At 40.7% G+C, this 17,575-nt stretch overlaps 2 protein-coding genes across 5 annotated transcripts in view; both read right to left on the bottom strand.

Moving 5' to 3' along the window:
* zgc:123010 (uncharacterized protein LOC641500 homolog) overlaps window positions 1-2,296 on the bottom strand; it is an 81,664-nt gene extending 79,368 nt beyond the window's left edge. For 2 of the 4 annotated variants that reach the window (XM_061910214.1, XM_061910215.1), the window contains exon 1: window positions 2,108-2,295. In XM_061910214.1, coding sequence (XP_061766198.1) covers window positions 2,108-2,165 — 58 coding nt within the window. In that variant the 5' untranslated portion in view covers window positions 2,166-2,295. Of the gene's footprint in view, window positions 1-2,107 lie in introns of all 4 variants that reach the window. The other 2 variants (XM_061910216.1, XM_061910217.1) reach the window with 2 other exon arrangements.
* A 4,155-nt stretch (window positions 2,297-6,451) lies between these two features.
* Window positions 6,452-17,575, bottom strand: part of pyroxd2 (pyridine nucleotide-disulphide oxidoreductase domain 2) — a 34,725-nt gene continuing 23,601 nt past the window's right edge. Inside the window, 3 exon segments of the mRNA XM_061910213.1 lie at window positions 6,452-6,985; window positions 14,266-14,386; window positions 14,499-14,605. Coding sequence (XP_061766197.1) covers window positions 6,915-6,985; window positions 14,266-14,386; window positions 14,499-14,605 — 299 coding nt within the window. The 3' untranslated portion in view covers window positions 6,452-6,914.

Here is a 17,575-nt window from a genome sequence, read left to right as displayed (position 1 = left end):
CATTGTTGTCATTCCTTCCCTCTCCCTCTCCCTCGCCCCACCTCCACCAACACATTTTGTCCCCAAGCTCTTCACAGTTTCGTGCTATCCTGTTGAAAACGTCGCGGAATGATGACGCTTGTGTTGACGCGTGTTTGTGACGTTATTGGTTGGAGCGAACATTTTAGCCCAGCACCACTCACGACTAAAAGTAGTCTGCTTTAATCGCATAATTACACAGTATTTTGGACATCTGTGTTGCTGAATCTTTTGCAATTTGTTCAATTAATAATGGAGACGTCAAAGAAGAATGCTGTTGGTGGATTGCAGCTGCCTTTAGCAACCAAAACACAGCCGGCGTTTCTTTGTTTGTTGTGAAGCTTTAATATGGAACAGAGCGGTCAAGTGAAGATGTTTCTCTACCACATGTCAACCAGCAAGTTTTTGGATGAGAAAAAATGTGCTATTAAGTCGGCTCTTACCGGAGACTTGAGCGGAGTTTGTGTCCTGCAACAGCTGTCAAAAAGCCAGCTGTGACTTTCTTAGATCCTCCATATAGCTTCCCTCAGAGACACTGGCGGTCACCGCAGCCCTCCGACATTCAGGTATGACTTTATAATCTCACTAAAACACTAGTAACACAATAAGCAGATAAGGGATTTTCCAGAATTATCCTAGTAAATGTGTCTAATAACATCTGAAACGCTCACACTGCCGCCACCCGGAGCCGTCGCTTTTTCTTTTTTTTGTGCTTCCCTCTAAGTTTCTTCATCCACGCTCAAATTAATGGGGAACTTGTCGCTTTCTCAGTCCGAATCACTCTAGCTGCTGGTAGTCTGCTTTAATCGCATACGTACACAGTATTTTGGACATCTGTGTTGCTGAATCTTTTACAATTTGTTTAATTAATAATGGAGACTATAAAGAAGAATGCTGTTGGTGGATTGCAGCTGCCTTTAGCAACCAAAACACAACCGGTGTTTCTTTGTTTGTTGTGAAACTTTAATATGGAACAGAGCGGTCATGCGAACATGTTTCTCTACCACATGTCAACCAGCAAGTTTTAGTATGCGAAAATTGTGATATTAGGTCGGCTCTTACCAGAGACTTGAGCGGAGTTTGTGTCCTGCAGCAGCTGTCAAAAAGGCAGCTGTGACTTTCTTAGATCCTCCATATAGCTTCCCTCAGAGACACTGGCGGTCATCGACTTTCAGGTATGACTTTAGAATCTCACTAAAACACTAGTAACAGATATGGGATTTTCCAGAATTATCCTAGTAAATGTGTCTAATAACATCTGAATGAATCGCTCCCACTGCCGTCGCCTTTTCATTTATTTATTTTTCTAGTGCTTCACTCTCACTTTCCTCATCCAGAAATCTTTCATCCTCGTTCAAATTAATGGGGAAATCGTCGCTTTCTCGGTCTGAATCGCTCTCGCTGCTGGTGGCCGTGATTGTAAACAATGTGAGGATGTGAGGAGCCCTACAACCTGTGACATCACACGCACATCGTCTGCTACTTCCGGTAAAGGCAAGGCTTTTTTATTAGCGACCAAAAGTTACGAACTTTATCGTGGATGTTCTCTACTAAATCCTTTCAGCAAAAATATCGCGAAACGATCAAGTATGACACATAGAATGGACCTGCTATCCCCGTTTAAATAAGAAAATCTCATTTCAGTAGGCCTTTAAAATGTTATTTAAAAGTGTTTATAAAAAATTAACAATAAGAGGAAAACAAATTTGTCAGATTTAAAAAGACACTTCTGATATTTGGCAAGGATTTGAAGCATTGTTGTCATTCTTTCTCTCTCCCTGGCCCTTGCTCCACCTCCACCAACACATTTTGTCCCCAAGCTCTTCACAGTTTCGTGCTAATCCAAAAGTGAAAGCCAGTAGGTGCAAATTCGCTGACTAGTACGGAGGTGCAAGGGTGTAGCTAGTGCCACCATCTTAAAGAACATGCAGAACACGACATGTGTGGAAAGGTCCTGAGAAGAACGCGCACTATCTAGTCGGCGGTCATGTGTCGCCCACAGACTGAGAAGGTGGGTGTTGGCTAACTTTAGGTCGACTTCAAAAAAAAAAAAAAAAAAAAAAGTTGAGTAAAGTGAGACGTAACTTACCACTCGAGAGCCCCAACAGTCGACATATGTCTCTGGTGATTTTCATGAGCGCGACCATTCGGCATTATCGTCCCCCAAAAAGTCTTCCAGACGAATCAAAAGTCGCCAATCTTCGGACGGTGAGCGCGGAACATCGGGACTATTAAGTGTGTCTGCGGCGGATGAGTCTACTTCCTGACGTGAGCCCCGTCTCTTAAAGGCACAGTACACCTTTTTTTTTTTTTTTTTTTTCCTACCCCCACAGTGCTCATTCCGCTGCACATTCCGTTTTGATAAGATCATATTTTTGCTGTGCACTTTATCTCTGAACATACAACCACACAGCCGTGGCAGTTGCAACTCTGCTCTTTTATCTAATGCATGTATATTTAATGCAGACAATGACATCATTTTTTTTCTTTCCATCGCCAAGAGGAAGTCATGTTTTATTTTTACACTTCTTTTTTTTATAGATAGTATTTATTTATTCATTTGATAGGGAAATCATAATACAGGTAATGAGAAAACAGACACTTTTTTGTCGTCTCCCCCCCCCCTCCAAAAAAATAAAAAATTTTAATCAATTATATTTATATAGCACTTTTCTCTAGTGACTCAAAGCGCTTTACATAGTGAAACGCAATATCTAAGTTACATTTAAACCAGTGTGGGTGGCACTGAGAGCAGGTGGGTAAAGTGTCTTGCCCAAGGACACGACGGCAGTGACTAGGATGGCGGGCGCGGGGATCGAACCTGGAACCCTCAAGTTGCTGGCACAGCCACTCTACCAACCAAGCTATACTGCCCCAAATATCCATCCATCCATCCATCTATCCATTTTCTACTGCTTATTCCCTTTGGGTCGCGGGGGGCGCTGGTGCCTATCTCAGCTACAATCGGGCGGAAGGCGGTGTACACCCTGGACAAGTCGCCATCACATCGCAGGGCCAACAAAGATAGACAGACAACATTCACACTCACATTCACACACTTGGGCCATAATACAAGTAATGACAAAACAGACACGTTTTTGTCCCCCCCCCCTAAAAAAATAAAAAATATGTATATATATATATATAAAATAAATTACATTTAAAAAATACAGAAAAATAATAAAAGTAGTGAGGTGAATTATATAGCGCTTTTCTCTAGTGACTCAAAATGCTTTTACATAGTGAAACCCAATATCTAAGTTACATTTAAACCAGTGTGGGTGGCACTGGGAGCAGGTGGGTAAAGTGTCTTGCCCAAGGACACAACGGCCCAAGGACTGGCGGAAGCAGGGATCGAACCTGGAACCCTGAAGTTGCTGGCACGGCTGCTCTACCAACAGAGCTATACCGCTCCAGATATCCATCCATCCATTTGCTACTGCTTAATCCTTTCGGAGTTGCTTGGGGCTATCTCAGCTACAATCAGGCGGAATGCAAAAAAATACAGAAAAATGATAAAAGTAGTGAATTATATTTATATAGCGCTTTTCTCTAGTGACTCAAAGCACTTTTACATAGTGAAACCCAATATCTAAGTTACATTTAAACCAGTGTGGGTGGCACTGGGAGCAGGTGGGTGAAGCGTCTTGCCCAAGGACACAACGGCAGTGACTAGGATGGCGGGCACGGGGATCGAACCTGGAACCCTCAAGTTGCTGGCACGGCCGCTCTACCAACCGAGCTATACCGCCCTTAATATCCATCCATTTTCTACCGCTTAATCCCTTCGGAGTTGTGTGGGGCGCTGTAGACTATCTCAGCTACAATCAGGCGGAATGCAAAAAAGTACAGAAAAATACTAAAAGTAGTGAGGTGAATTATATAGCACTTTTCTCTAGTGACTCAAAGCGCTTTACATAGTGAAACCCAATATCTAAGTTGCATTTAAACCAGTGTGGGTGGCACTGGGAGCAGGTGGGTAAAGTGTCTTGCCCAAGGACACAACGGCAGTGACTAGAATGGCGGAAGCGGGGATCGAACCTGGAACCCTCAAGTTGCTGGCACGTCAACTCCACCAAGCTATACCGCCCCGTAAAGTAAAATCCATCCATCCATTTTCTACCGCTTATTCCCTTTGGGGTGGCGGGGGGCGCTGGTGCCTATCTCAGCTACAATCGGGCGGAAGGCGTTGTACACCCTGGACAAGTCGCCACCTCATCGCAGGGCCAACACAGATAGACAGACAACATTCACACACTAGGGCCAATTCAGTGTTGCCAATCAACCTATCCCCAGGTGCATGTCTTTGGAAGTGGGAGGAAGCCGGAGTACCCGGAGGGAACCCACGCAGTCACGGGGAGAACATGCAAACTCCACACAGAAAGATCCCGAGCCCGGGATTGAACTCAGAACTACCATATGAGTTGGGAAATTGTGTTAAATGTAAATATAAACGTAATACAATGATTTGCATATCATTTTCAACCCATCTTCAGTTGAATATGCTACAAAGACAACTTATTTGATTTTTTGCAAATAATCATTAACTTTAAAATTTGATGCCAGCAACACGTGACAAAGAAGTTGGGAAAGGTGGCAATAAATACTGATAAAAGTTGAGGAATGCTCATCAAACACTTATTTGGAACATCCCACAGGTGTGCAGGCTAATTGGGAACAGGTGGGTAACAGCTTCCCAAAAAATGCTCAGTCTTTCACAAGAAAGGATGGGGCGAGGTACACCCCTTTGTCCACAACTGCGTGAGCAAATAGTCAAACTGTTTAAGAATAACGTTTCTCAAAGTGCAATTTCAAGAAATGTATTGATTTCAACATCTACGGTCCATAATATCATCAAAAGGTTCAGAGAATCTGTCGAAATCACTCCACGTAAGCGGCATGGCCAGAAACCAACATTAAATGACCGTGACCTTCGATCCCTCAGACGACACTGTATCAAAAACCAACATCAATTTCTAAAGGATATCACCACATTGGCTCAGCAACACTTCAGAAAACCACTGTCACTAAATACAGTTTGTCGCTACATCTTTAAGTGCAATTTAAAACTCTACTATGCAAAGCGAAAACCATTTATCAACAACATCCAGAAATTCTGCCGGCTTCTCTGGGCCCGAGATCATCTAAGATGGACTGATGCAATGTGGAAAAGTGTTCTGTGATCTGACGAGTCCACATTTCAAATTGTTTTTGGAAATATTCGACATTGTGTCATCCGGACCAAAGGGGAAGCGTACCATCCAGACTGTTATCGATGCAAAGTTCAAAAGCCAGCATCTGTGATGGTATGGGGGTGCATTAGTGCCCAAAGCATGGGTAACTTCCACATCTGTGAAGGCACCATTAATGCTGAAAGGTTTTGGAACAACATATAGTGCCATTTAAGCGCGTCTTTTCCATGGACGCCCCTGCTTATTTCAGCAAGACAATGCCAAGCCACATTCAGCAAGTGTTACAACAGCGTGGCTTTGTAAAAAAAGAGTGCGGGTACTTTCCTGGCCCACCTGCAGTCCAGACCTGTCTCCCATGGAAAATGTGTGGCGCATCATGAAGCGTAAAATACGACAACGGAGACCCCGGACTGTTGAACGACTAAAGCTCTACATAAAACAAGAATGGGAAAGAATTCCACTTTCAAAGCTTCAACAATTAGTTTCCTCAGTTCCCAAACGTTTATTGAGTGTTGTTAAAAGAAAAGGTGATGTAACACAGTGGTGAACATGCCCTTTCCCAACTACTTTGGCACGTGTTGCAGCCATGAAATTCAAAGTTAAAGTTTATCAGTTTGAACATCAAATATATTTTCTTTGTAGTGCATTCAACTGAATATGGGTTGAAAAGGATTTGCAAATCATTCTATTCCGTTTATATTTACATTTAACACAATTTGTGAAGTGAATTATATTTATATAGCGCTTTTCTCAAGTGACTCAAAGCGCCTTACATAGTGACACCCAATATCTAAGTTACATTTAAACCAGTGTGGGTGGCACTGGGAGCTGGTGGGCAAAGTGTCTTGCCCAAGGACACAACGGCAGTAACTAGGATGGCACAAGCGGGAATCGAACCAACAACCCTCAAGTTGCTGACACGGCCACTCTACCAACCGAGCTATGCCGCCCCAATTTCCCAACTCATATGGAAACAGGGTTTGTACATATACATATATATATACATATATATATGTATATATCTTTATCTCTCTCTCTCTCTCTCTCTCTATATATATATATATATATATATATATACACATACATATACACACACATTATACATAATAATGTGCAAGAGCACCTATAAAGTTATATTCAATTCAACTTTAGACACTTTTCCTAGCACACATTGGACCAAGAAGCCAATGATCCACATAATGAGCAAACATGATGTGACAGTAAGCAACACGACCATGTGACAATTTGAAAACATAATATTTCAGACAACATATCATGTAATACAACTTACAGAGTACCTAGAATTGTTTTTTGTTTTGAACACAAGTACTATAGGAATGTAAGGCAGCATCAAATAAAATCTACAAAAATACAGTAATAATATTGACATATGTATGACAATGCTAAAAGTTGCTGTGGTTACCATCTATTAAATCTATGCATTATTAAAATTCGGAGCACAAAATAAACTCCATGGAATTTCATGACAACTGTATAATTATTATTCATCTTTAAAAAATAGCTTTCACAGCGTGCACGATTGCACTTAATGATAAGACTTCTGACTAGTTAGCATGTATACACACTTAAGGCTATTCAACTTTAATGTCGTCATGAGTTCTCACAGATATGTAAGAATTATTTAAAATACCGTCGGATCAGATGGGAGTAATAAGTGTTTCACGTAATTCATGCAACCATTTGCTATTGACGTTTCAGGTCAGCCATGGCGGTAAGAGCAGCGTTCCATCCAGGGGACCCCATCACACCTCCACCTGGGAGCAACCAACAAATGACTTCATAAATTACCTCAGTTTTAGACACATTTTTACCAAAAATATACTTTTTCAGTTTTCAATACGAGTAAACACACTTGACTCAGACTCTTTGCTTTTTACAACTGCAAAATATGCCACCATGGGGCCGAATAAAGTAGCGAGTGCCAGCCCTTTGATTAAAAAAAGGTGAATATTAGGGGAGTGGGAAAAAATCGATTCGAATACGAATCGAATCGTTTATGTTGTGCGATTCAGAATTGATTCTAATTTTTAAAAAATCGCTTATTAGGGTCCGCCCTGCCTATGGCAAAGGACTCCACAGGAGTCCTTTGCCATAGGCAAGGACCCTATTGTATCTGCTGTGTTTTATTATTATTCTTTATTATTCCGCACCGTCGCGCCCCAATTTCACCCCCTTAACATGCTTCAAAACTCACCAAGGTTGACACACACGTCGGTCTACCGTGACACCACAACATATTAGGCAACCAAACCCCAAAAATGAAAATTGCGCTCTAGCGCCCCCTAAAAGGAAACAAAAAACAGACTGCTTGTAACTTCCGTTAGGAATGTCGTAGAGACATGAAACAAAAACCTCTGTGTAGGTCTGACTTAGATCTACATTTCCAATAAAAAACGTCTATACCCAAAATCAACAGAAATTATGCAAAAACTCATTCAAAGCAAAATTTTCGAAAATAAATGCTATTTTTACCTCTTTGAACTGTAATTTGACCCCCTTAAAACTGCTTCAAAACTCACCGAAGTTGACACACACGTCGGTCTACCGTGACACCACAACATATTAGGCAACCAAACCCCAAAAATGAAAATTGCGCTCTAGCGCCCCCTAAAAGGAAACAAAAAACAGACTGCTTGTAACTTCCGTTAGGAATGTCGTAGAGACATGAAACAAAAACCCCTGTGTAGGTCTGACTTAGATCTACATTTCCAATACAAAACGTCTATACCCAAAATCAACAGAAATTTTGCAAAAACTCATTCAAAGCAAAATTTTCGAAAAAAAATGCTATTTTTACCTCTTTGAACTGTAATTTGACCCCCTTAAAATGCTTCAAAACTCACCAAACTTGGCAGACACATCAGGACTGGCAGAAATTGCGATCTAATGAATAATTTGACCCCCTTAACATGCTTCAAAACACACCAAATTTTACACACACATCAGGAATGGTGAAAATGTTCATCCAATAAAAAACCAAACCCCAAAAATGAAAATTGTGCTCTAGCTCCCCCTAGGAAAAAAAACTGACAAAACTGCTTGTAAATTCTGTTAGGAATGTCGTAGAGTGATGAAATAAAAACTTCTATGTAGGTCTGACTAAGATCGGGACTCGGGACACGGCGGCGGCGGCCAACGGCGGACCCGAACAACGCTGCTTGCAGCTTTAATTTTATTTTATTTTATTTATTTTTTTTAATCAATCCAACAAAACAATACACAGCCATACCATAACAATGCAATCCAATTCCAAAACCAAACCTGACCCAGCAACACTCAGAACTGCAATAAACAGAGCAATTGAGAGGAGACACAAACACGACACAGAACAAACCAAAAGTAGTGAAACAAAAATTAATATCATCAACAACAGTATCAATATTAGTTATCATTTCAGCATAGCAGTGATTAGAAATCCCTCATTGACATTATCATTAGACATTTAGAAAAATTTTAAAAAAGTGTCACAGTGGCTTACACTTGCATGGCATCTCATAAGCTTGACAACACACTGTGTCCAATGTTTTCACAAAGATAAAATAAGTCATATTTTTGGTTCGTTTAATGGTTAAAACAAATTTACATTAATCAGTTGATAAAACATTGTCTTTTACAATTATAAAAGCTTTTTACAAAAATATACTACTCTGCTAGCATGTCAGCAGACTGGGGTAAATCCTGCTGAAATCCTATGTATTGAATAAATACAGAATCCTTTTGAATCGGGAGAAAAATCGTTTTTGAATCGAGAATCGAATCGAATCGTGACCCCAAGAATCGATATTGAATCGAATTGTGGGACACCCAAAGATTCACAGCCCTAGTGAATATCTATTTCATTCAAAACAGAACTGGAGCAAAGTACGAAGGTGGTGTCCCCGTGGCTCTCAATATAGGTAAAAGTTTTCAAAAGTAACGCGTTAACTCATGCGATTAATCACAAAACCGTATCGCAGTGATCATGTATAAATGCAGAATATCCTCACCTTAACGGCGGAGCAGTTGTTTTTTTACAGTCAGTGATCAGATCAATGCATACATACATGAGTGCAATGTGTGTTGGTACTTGCTGGAAAAGTGTACTTTGTACAAATAAATGACGTGCATTTTTGTAAAAACATTCAAAATTATATGACTATAAAACTGAATTTGAACATGATTAATCAAAATGCAATAGTGTGATTAATCCATCCAAACAAATTCATTGTTTGTAGTAAAAAAATAGGTTAAATGTTTATTTATCTATTTTAAAGTCCTACTGAAAGCCACTACTAGCGACCACGCAGTCTGATAGTTTATATATCAATGATGAAATATTAACATTGCAACACATGCCAATACGGCCTTTTTAGTTTACTAAATTGCAATTTTTTAATTTTGCGCCGAAGTATCCTGCTGAAACGGCGCGGTATGATGATGCGTGCGCGTGACGTCACGCATTGTACAGGACATTTTGTTCCAGCATCGTTCCCAGCTATAAATTGTCTGTTTTCGTCGCAAAATTCTACAGTATTCTGGACATCTGTGTTGCTGAATCTTTTGCAATTTGTTCAATGAATAATGGAGACGTCAAAGAAGAAAGCTGTAGGTGGGAAGCGGTGTATTGGGGCCGCCTTTGGCAAAACAAACACAGCCGGTGTTTCATTGTTTACATTCCCGAAAGATGACGGTGAAGCTTTACTATGGAACGGAGCGGTCAAGCGAACACGGTTGGATTGGACCACACACACAAAGTACAGTGTATTATGCAGCGATCATTTCGAAAGATCGTGTTTCGAAGAGGGTCCCTTGCGAAGGGCAGAGATGGGCATCGCCACCACCCGTCGACTGGTGCTGAAGAAAAGTGCGGGGCCGACCATATTGGTTGTACAGATACAACCATATAATGTGAAGTGAAGTGAATTATATTTATATAGCGCTTTTTCTCTGGTGACTCAAAGCGCTTTACATAGTGAAACCCATTATCTAATTTTTACATTTAAACCAGTGTGGGTGGCACTGGGAGCAGGTGGGTAAAGTGTCTTTCCCAAGGACACAACGGCAGTGACTAGGGATGGCGAAAGCGGGGATCGAACCTGCAACCCTCAAGTTGCTGGCACGGCTGCTCTACCAACCGATATATGCCGCCACTCACTAAAACACTAGTAACACAATAAGCAGATAAGGGATTTTCCGGAATTATCGTAGTAAATTTGTCTAATAACATCTGAATCGCTCCCACTGTATAGTCTTTTTTTTTTTTCTAGTCCTTCTCTCTTACTTTCCTCATCCACAAATCTTTCATCCTCGCTCAAATTAATGGGGAAATCGTCGCTTTCTCGGCCCGAATCGCTCTCGCTGCTGGTGGCCATGATTGTAAACAATGTTCAGATGTGAGGAGCTCCACAACCCGTGACGTCACGCACACATCATCTGCTACTTCCGGTAAAGGCAAGGCTTTTTTTATTAGCGACCAAAAGTTGCAAACTTTATCGTCGATGTTCTCTACTAAATCCTTTCAGCAAAAATATGGCAATATCGCGAAATGATCAAGTATGACACATAGAATGGACCTGCTATCCCCGTTTAAATAAGAAAATCTCATTTCAGTTAATTGTGAAGTGAAGTGAATTATATTTATATAGCGCTTTTCTCTAGTGACTCAAAGCGCTTTACATAGTGAAACCCAATATCTAAGTTACATTTAAACCAGTGTGGGTGGCACAGGGAGCAGGTGGGTAAAGTGTCTTGCCCAAGGACACAACGGCAGTAACTAAGACGGCACAAGCGGGAATCGAACCTGAAACCCTCAAGTTGCTGACACGGTCGTTCTACCAACCGAGCTATACCGGTAAATAAGCTATAAATTGCTCATTTATATTGTTTACTGCATGTAAAACTATAATTATTCTCTATTAAAAGTGTTTTGTAATAATATATTCAGGTTTCTAACAAATATTGATTTGATTATTTTAGATTAATTACAAAAACCACTGTAATTCTTTTCATCAACACTTTTTAAAAATGATTATTTTAAAGAACAAATTTATGGAGAATAAATTTTTTTTACTAATAAAGCTTCTTTTTTGACACTGATTTTATGTAACTGAATTTTTAACATCAAATTTAGATAAAAATTCCACGAATAAAAATGTGTGAAAATTCAGTTTTCTAATATACAGTTTTCTAATATACAGTGTTTCACTATTAAGTCTATTATTATTTTTTTTATATTATTCTTAACTCAAATTTGAAAAAGCCTGTGTCATGTGACTGCTAGTTGTAAACCCGATTGGCTTCTTCTAATATTTAATACTTCAGTCTTCTTTTACCGACGTGCTTCTTAATTATTTTCTTACCCCCCTCAGAGTAAGAATACCACCCCCCCCCCCCCCCCACGTGACCTATTTGTCAATAAAATTGTTATAAGTACACCTCTGCATAACATTGAATCCTTATTAACATTGAAGAAAAAAATAACTTACAGCAAATAATAGCTTTATTATCATAATTTTCGGTCTGTCATAGAAGAGATTTAAAGTGCATAATCCATCCATTTCCTACTGCTTGTCCCTTTTGGGGTTGTGGCGGGTGCTGGAGCCTATCTCAGCTGCATTCGGGCGGAAGGCGGTGTACACCCTGGACAAGTCGCCTCCTCATCAGATAGACAACATTCACACATTAGGGTCAATTTAGTGTTGCCAATCAACCTTTTCCCAGGTGCATGTCTTTTGAAGTGGGAGGAAACCCGGAGGGAACCCACGAAAGTGCACCAATTTTCCTAAAATAAAAATAAAAACTTTACGCTTATTTAACATATAAAAAAATTGCTGACCAACTTGAACAATTTGGTACAGAAAAACAACATTAAAGTAATACATTACAATTAATCACCATATATGAATCACTTAAACCTACAAAACAACAATAAATAAAAACAATTTGTATTTTTATTTTTATTTTTTTCCAAATGAGCAAGTCAGGATTATCCATCCATTTTCTACCGCTTATTCCCTTTTGGGGTCGCGGGGGGCGCTGGCGCCTATCTCAGCTACAATCAGGCGGAAGGCGGGGTACACCCTGGACAAGTCGCCACCTCATCGCAGCAAGTCAGGATTAATGACTACAAAGACCAAGTATTCTAGTGCACACTTTTTCTGCACTGAATTTTAATAAATAGAATTTTCAAACACATGCATTTTGCTCATGAATTTTATTTCAACAAAATGTCCAACCTTATTTATTAATTTTTTTTAAGCATAATACTGCAGGATACTGATAAAGCACCTTCCCCCGGGTCACACACACACTCCCAAGAGGGATCCGCCCTACTATTTGAGAAGGACTGATTTAGCGGAAAGTGGATGAATTTGTCTGCACTGAATTTTTACGCATTTATGTTTTTATATACTGACTATTTTATAGACTGAATTTTTAAACACATGCATTTTGTTATTGAAATGTATTACAATTCAAGCTCCAAAAATTCAGTTAAATACAAACCCCGTTTCCATATGAGTTGGGAAATTGTATTGTATAGCAAATCCTTTTCAACCCATATTCAGTTGAATATGCCACAAAGACAACATATTTGATGTTCAAACTGATAAAAAACATGTTTTTGCAAAATATCATTAACTTTAGAATTTGATGCCAGCAACACGTGACAAAGAAGTTGGGAAAGGAAGCAATAAATACTGATAAAGTTGAGGAATGCTCATCAAACACTTATTTGGAACATCCCACAGGTGTGCAGGCTAATTGGGAACAGGTGGGTGCCATGATTGGGTATAAAAGCAGCTTCCGTGAAATGCTAAGTAATTCACAAACAAGGATGGGGCGAGGGTCACCACTTTGTAAGCTAATTGTCGAACAGTTTTAGAACAACATTTCTCAACGAGCTATTGCAAGGAATTTAGGGATTTTACCATCAACGGTCCGTAAAATCATCAAAATGTTCAGAGAATCTGGAGAAATCACTGCAATTAAGCAATGATATTACGGACCTTTGACCCCTCAGGCGGTACTGCATCAAAAACCGACATCAGTGTGTAAAGGATATCACCACTTGGGCTAAGGAACACTTCATAAAACCACTGTCAGTAACTACAGTTGGTCGCTACATCTGTAAGTGCAAGTTAAAACTCTGCTATGCAAAGCAAAACCCATTTATCAACAACACCCAGGAACGCCGCTGGCTTCGCTTGGCCCAAGCTCATCTAAGATGGACTGATGCAAAGTGGAAAAGTGTTCTGTGGTCTGACGAGTCCACATTTCAAATCCTATTTGGAAACAGCGGACGTGGTGTCCTCCGGAACAAAGAGGAAAATAAACATCCAGACTGTTATGGGCGCAAAGTTCAAAAGCCAGCATCTGTGATGGTATGGGGGTGTATTAGTGCCCAAGGCATGGGTAACTTACACATCTGTGAAGGCACCATTAATGCTGAAAGGTCCATACAGGTTTTGGAACAACATATGTTGTCATCCAAGCAACGTTGTTATGGACGCCCCTGCTTATTTCAGCAAGACAAGTGTTACAACAGCGTGGCTTCGTAAAAAAAGAGTGTGGGTACTTTCCTGACCCGCCTGCAGTACAGACCTGTCTCCCATCGAAAATGTGTGGCGCATTATGAAGCGTAAAATACGACAGCGGAGTGTTGAAGGACTGAAGCTCTACATAAAACAAGAATGGGAAAGAATTCCACTTTCAAAGCTTCAACAATTAGTTTCCTCAGTTCCCAAACGTTTATTGAGTGTTGTTAAAAGAAAAGGTGATGTAACACAGTGGTGAACATGCCCTTTCCCAACTACTTTGGCATGTGTTGCAGCCATGAAATTCTAAGTTAATTATTATTTGCAAACAAAAAATATATTTTATGAGTTTGAACATCAAATATCTTGTCTTTGTAGTGCATTCAACTGAATATGGGTGGAAAAGGATTTGCAAATCATTGTATTCCGTTTATATTTACATCTAACACAATTTCCCAACTCATATGGAAACGGGGTTTGTAAATTCAGTAATATTGACCCGAGCAAACCTAGATACAAACCTGGATGACTGCCACTGCCACACAGATACAGCCCTTTAACTGGAGTACGGTAGTCTGAGAGACAAGGCAGCGGTCGTGCTAGGTACAGCTGGTCCAATGACATTGATCCGTGAAAGATATTCTGTAAAAAAAAAGGAGATTTTGTTACAAAAATCTTTGTGAGAGTGAAGCAATCCATCGACTTATGGCTCAATGTAGAATTCCAACACAAGTGCACATTGAAATGTATTTACCCCTCCAGTCAGCCCAAAGATTCTTTCCAGGTCAGGTGGAGTCAGGACGTCTCTTCCCACCACTGAGTCCTTAAATCCAGGGGCGTACTGTTCCACCCAGTTGAATACTAGATGAGCACGAAAAAAAAAAACAAGTTCAATTACAATGGAACTTGGATTTCCGAACATAATTGGTTCTTGAACACGGTTAATAAATCAAAAATTGTGTACAGTGAAATAAATGTCTCCGTAAGAAACAATGTAAATAAGAATGATGGGAAATGTCTCCATAAGAAACAATGGGTTACAGCAGTGGTTCTCAAATGGGGGTACGCGTACCCCTGGGGGTACTTGAAGGTATGCCAAGGGGTACGTGAGATTTAAAAAAAAATATGTTGTCTGTCTATCTGTGTTGGCCCTGCGATGAGGTGGCGACTTGTCCAGGGTGTACCCCGCCTTCCGCCCGATTGTAGCTGAGATAGGCGCCAGCACCCCCCGCGACCCCGAAAGGGAATAAGCGGCAGGAAATGGATGGATGGATGGATTCTAAAAATAGCAACAATTCAAAAATCCATTATAAATATATTTAGTGAATAATAATTCAATAACTGCGATGAGGTGGCGACTTGTCCAGGCCAGTGGTCCCCAACCACCGGGCCGCAGAAGAATTTTTTATTTAAAAAAAAAAAAAAAAAAAAAATTTTTTTTTTTTTTTTTAAATTAAATCAACATAAAAAACACAATATACACTTACAATTAGTGCACTAACCACAAAAACCTCCCTTTTTCATGACAAAAATGTCCCTTTTTCATGACAAAGAAGAAGAAGAAAAAAAAAAAAAAGAAAAGAAAAAAAAGGACACCCCGCCCCCCCGGGCCGCAGGACAAATAAGCGTTGACCGTTCCGCGGATACAAAAAGGTTGGGGACCACTGGTCCATGGTGTAGCCAGCGCCCCCCACGACCCCGAAAGGGAATAAGCGGTAGGAAATGGATGGATGGATGGATTCTAAAAATAGCAACAATTCAAAAATCCATTATAAATACATTTATTGAATAATAATTCAATAACTGCGATGAGGTGGCAACTTGTCCAGGGCAGTGGTCCCCAACCACCGGGCCGCAGAATAATTTTCTATTTAAAAAAAAACAAAAAAAAAAACAATTTTTTTTTTTTTAATTAAATCAACATAAAAAACACAATATACACTTACAATTACTGCACCAACCACAAAAACCTCCCTTTTTCATGACAAAGAATCAATCAATCAATCAATCAATCAATGTTTACTTATATAGCCCTAAATCCCTAGTGTCTCAAAGGGCTGCACAAACCACTACGACATCCTCGGTAGGCCCACATAAGGGCAAGGAAAACTCACACCCAGTGGGACGTCGGTGACAATGATGACTATGAGAACCTTGGAGAGGAGGAAAGCAATGGATGTCGAGCGGGTCTAACATGATACTGTGAAAGTTCAATCCATAATGGATCCAACACAGTCGCGAGAGTCCAGTCCAAAGCGGATCCAACACAGCAGCGAGAGTCCCGTTCACAGCGGAGCCAGCAGGAAACCATCCCAAGCGGAGGCGGATCAGCAGCGCAGAGATGTCCCCAGCCGATACACAGGCAAGCAGTACATGGCCACCGGATCGGACCGGACCCCCTCCACAAGGGAGAGTGGGACATAGGAGAAAAAGAAAAGAAACGGCAGATCAACTGGTCTAAAAAGGGAGTCTATTTAAAGGCTAGAGTATACAAATGAGTTTTAAGGTGAGACTTAAATGCTTCTACTGAGGTGGCATCTCGAACTTTTACCGGGAGGGCATTCCAGAGTACTGGAGCCCGAAATGAAAAAGCTCTATAGCCCGCAGACTTTTTTGGGCTTTGGAATCACTAATAAGCCGGAGTCTTTTGAACGCAGATTTCTTGCCGGGACATATGGTACAATACAATCGGCAAGATAGGATGGAGCTAGACCGTGAAGTATTTTATACGTAAGTAGTAAAACCTTAAAGTCACATCTTAAGTGCACAGGAAGCCAGTGCAGGTGAGCCAGTACAGGCGTAATGTGATCAAACTTTCTTGTTCTTGTCAAAAGTCTAGCAGCCGCATTTTGTACCAACTGTAATCTTTTAATGCTAGACATGGGGAGACCCGAAAATAATACGTTCCAGTAGTCGAGGCGAGACGTAACAAACGCATGGATAATGATCTCAGCGTCTTTAGTGGACAGAATGGAGCGAATTTTAGCGATATTACGGAGATGAAAGAAGGCCGTTTTAGTAACGCTTTTAATGTGTGCCTCAAAGGAGAGAGTTGGGTCGAAGATAATACCCAGATTCTTTACCGTGTCGCCTTGTTTAATTGTTTGGTTGTCAAATGTTAGAGTTGTATTATTAAATAGAGGTCGGTGTCTAGCAGGACCGATAATCAGCATTTCCGTTTTTTTGGCATTGAGTTGCAAAAAGTTAGCGGACATCCATTGTTTAATTTCATTAAGACACGCCTCCAGCTGACTACAATCCGGCGTGTTGGTCAGCTTTAGGGGCATGTAGAGTTGGGTGTCATCAGCATAACAGTGAAAGCTAATATCGTATTTGCGTATGATGTCACCCAGCGGCAGCATGTAGGTGCTGAAGAGTGCAGGGCCAAGGACCGAACCCTGGGGAACTCCACACAATTTAATAAATCAGAAACTGATGACATAGTGCTGTATTTTACTTCTTTATCCCTTTTTTTCCAACCAAAATGCTTTGCTCTGATTAGGGGGTGCTTAGGGGCGGGCATGGCCCAGTGGGTAGAGCGCCGTGCCAGAAACCCGAGGGTTGCAGGTTCGCTTCCCACCTATTTTTTCCAAGATGGCGCTGCTGTTGCAGGAGCTCTGTGCTCTTGTGTCATCCTTTTGTGTTTCCCTCTTGTTTTCATGTCTTATTATATTTTTTTGCCTTTTGGTCCGGGACCCTTTGGGACTGTGTGACAAGGGGTGCCACTTTCGTGACCTCTGTGGTGCTTTTTTTGTGGACTTCTGGATCTGCCTCCCGGGAGCCTTTTGGCCATGGAGACCAGCTGCAGGGTCTCTGCCACACCGGAGTCGC

Source organism: Nerophis ophidion, linkage group LG09, assembly GCF_033978795.1.
Source record: "Nerophis ophidion isolate RoL-2023_Sa linkage group LG09, RoL_Noph_v1.0, whole genome shotgun sequence".
Lineage (NCBI taxonomy): Eukaryota > Metazoa > Chordata > Actinopteri > Syngnathiformes > Syngnathidae > Nerophis > Nerophis ophidion.
The sequence above is the reverse complement of the archived record's forward strand: the minus strand, read 5'-3'. Positions and strand labels throughout refer to the sequence as shown.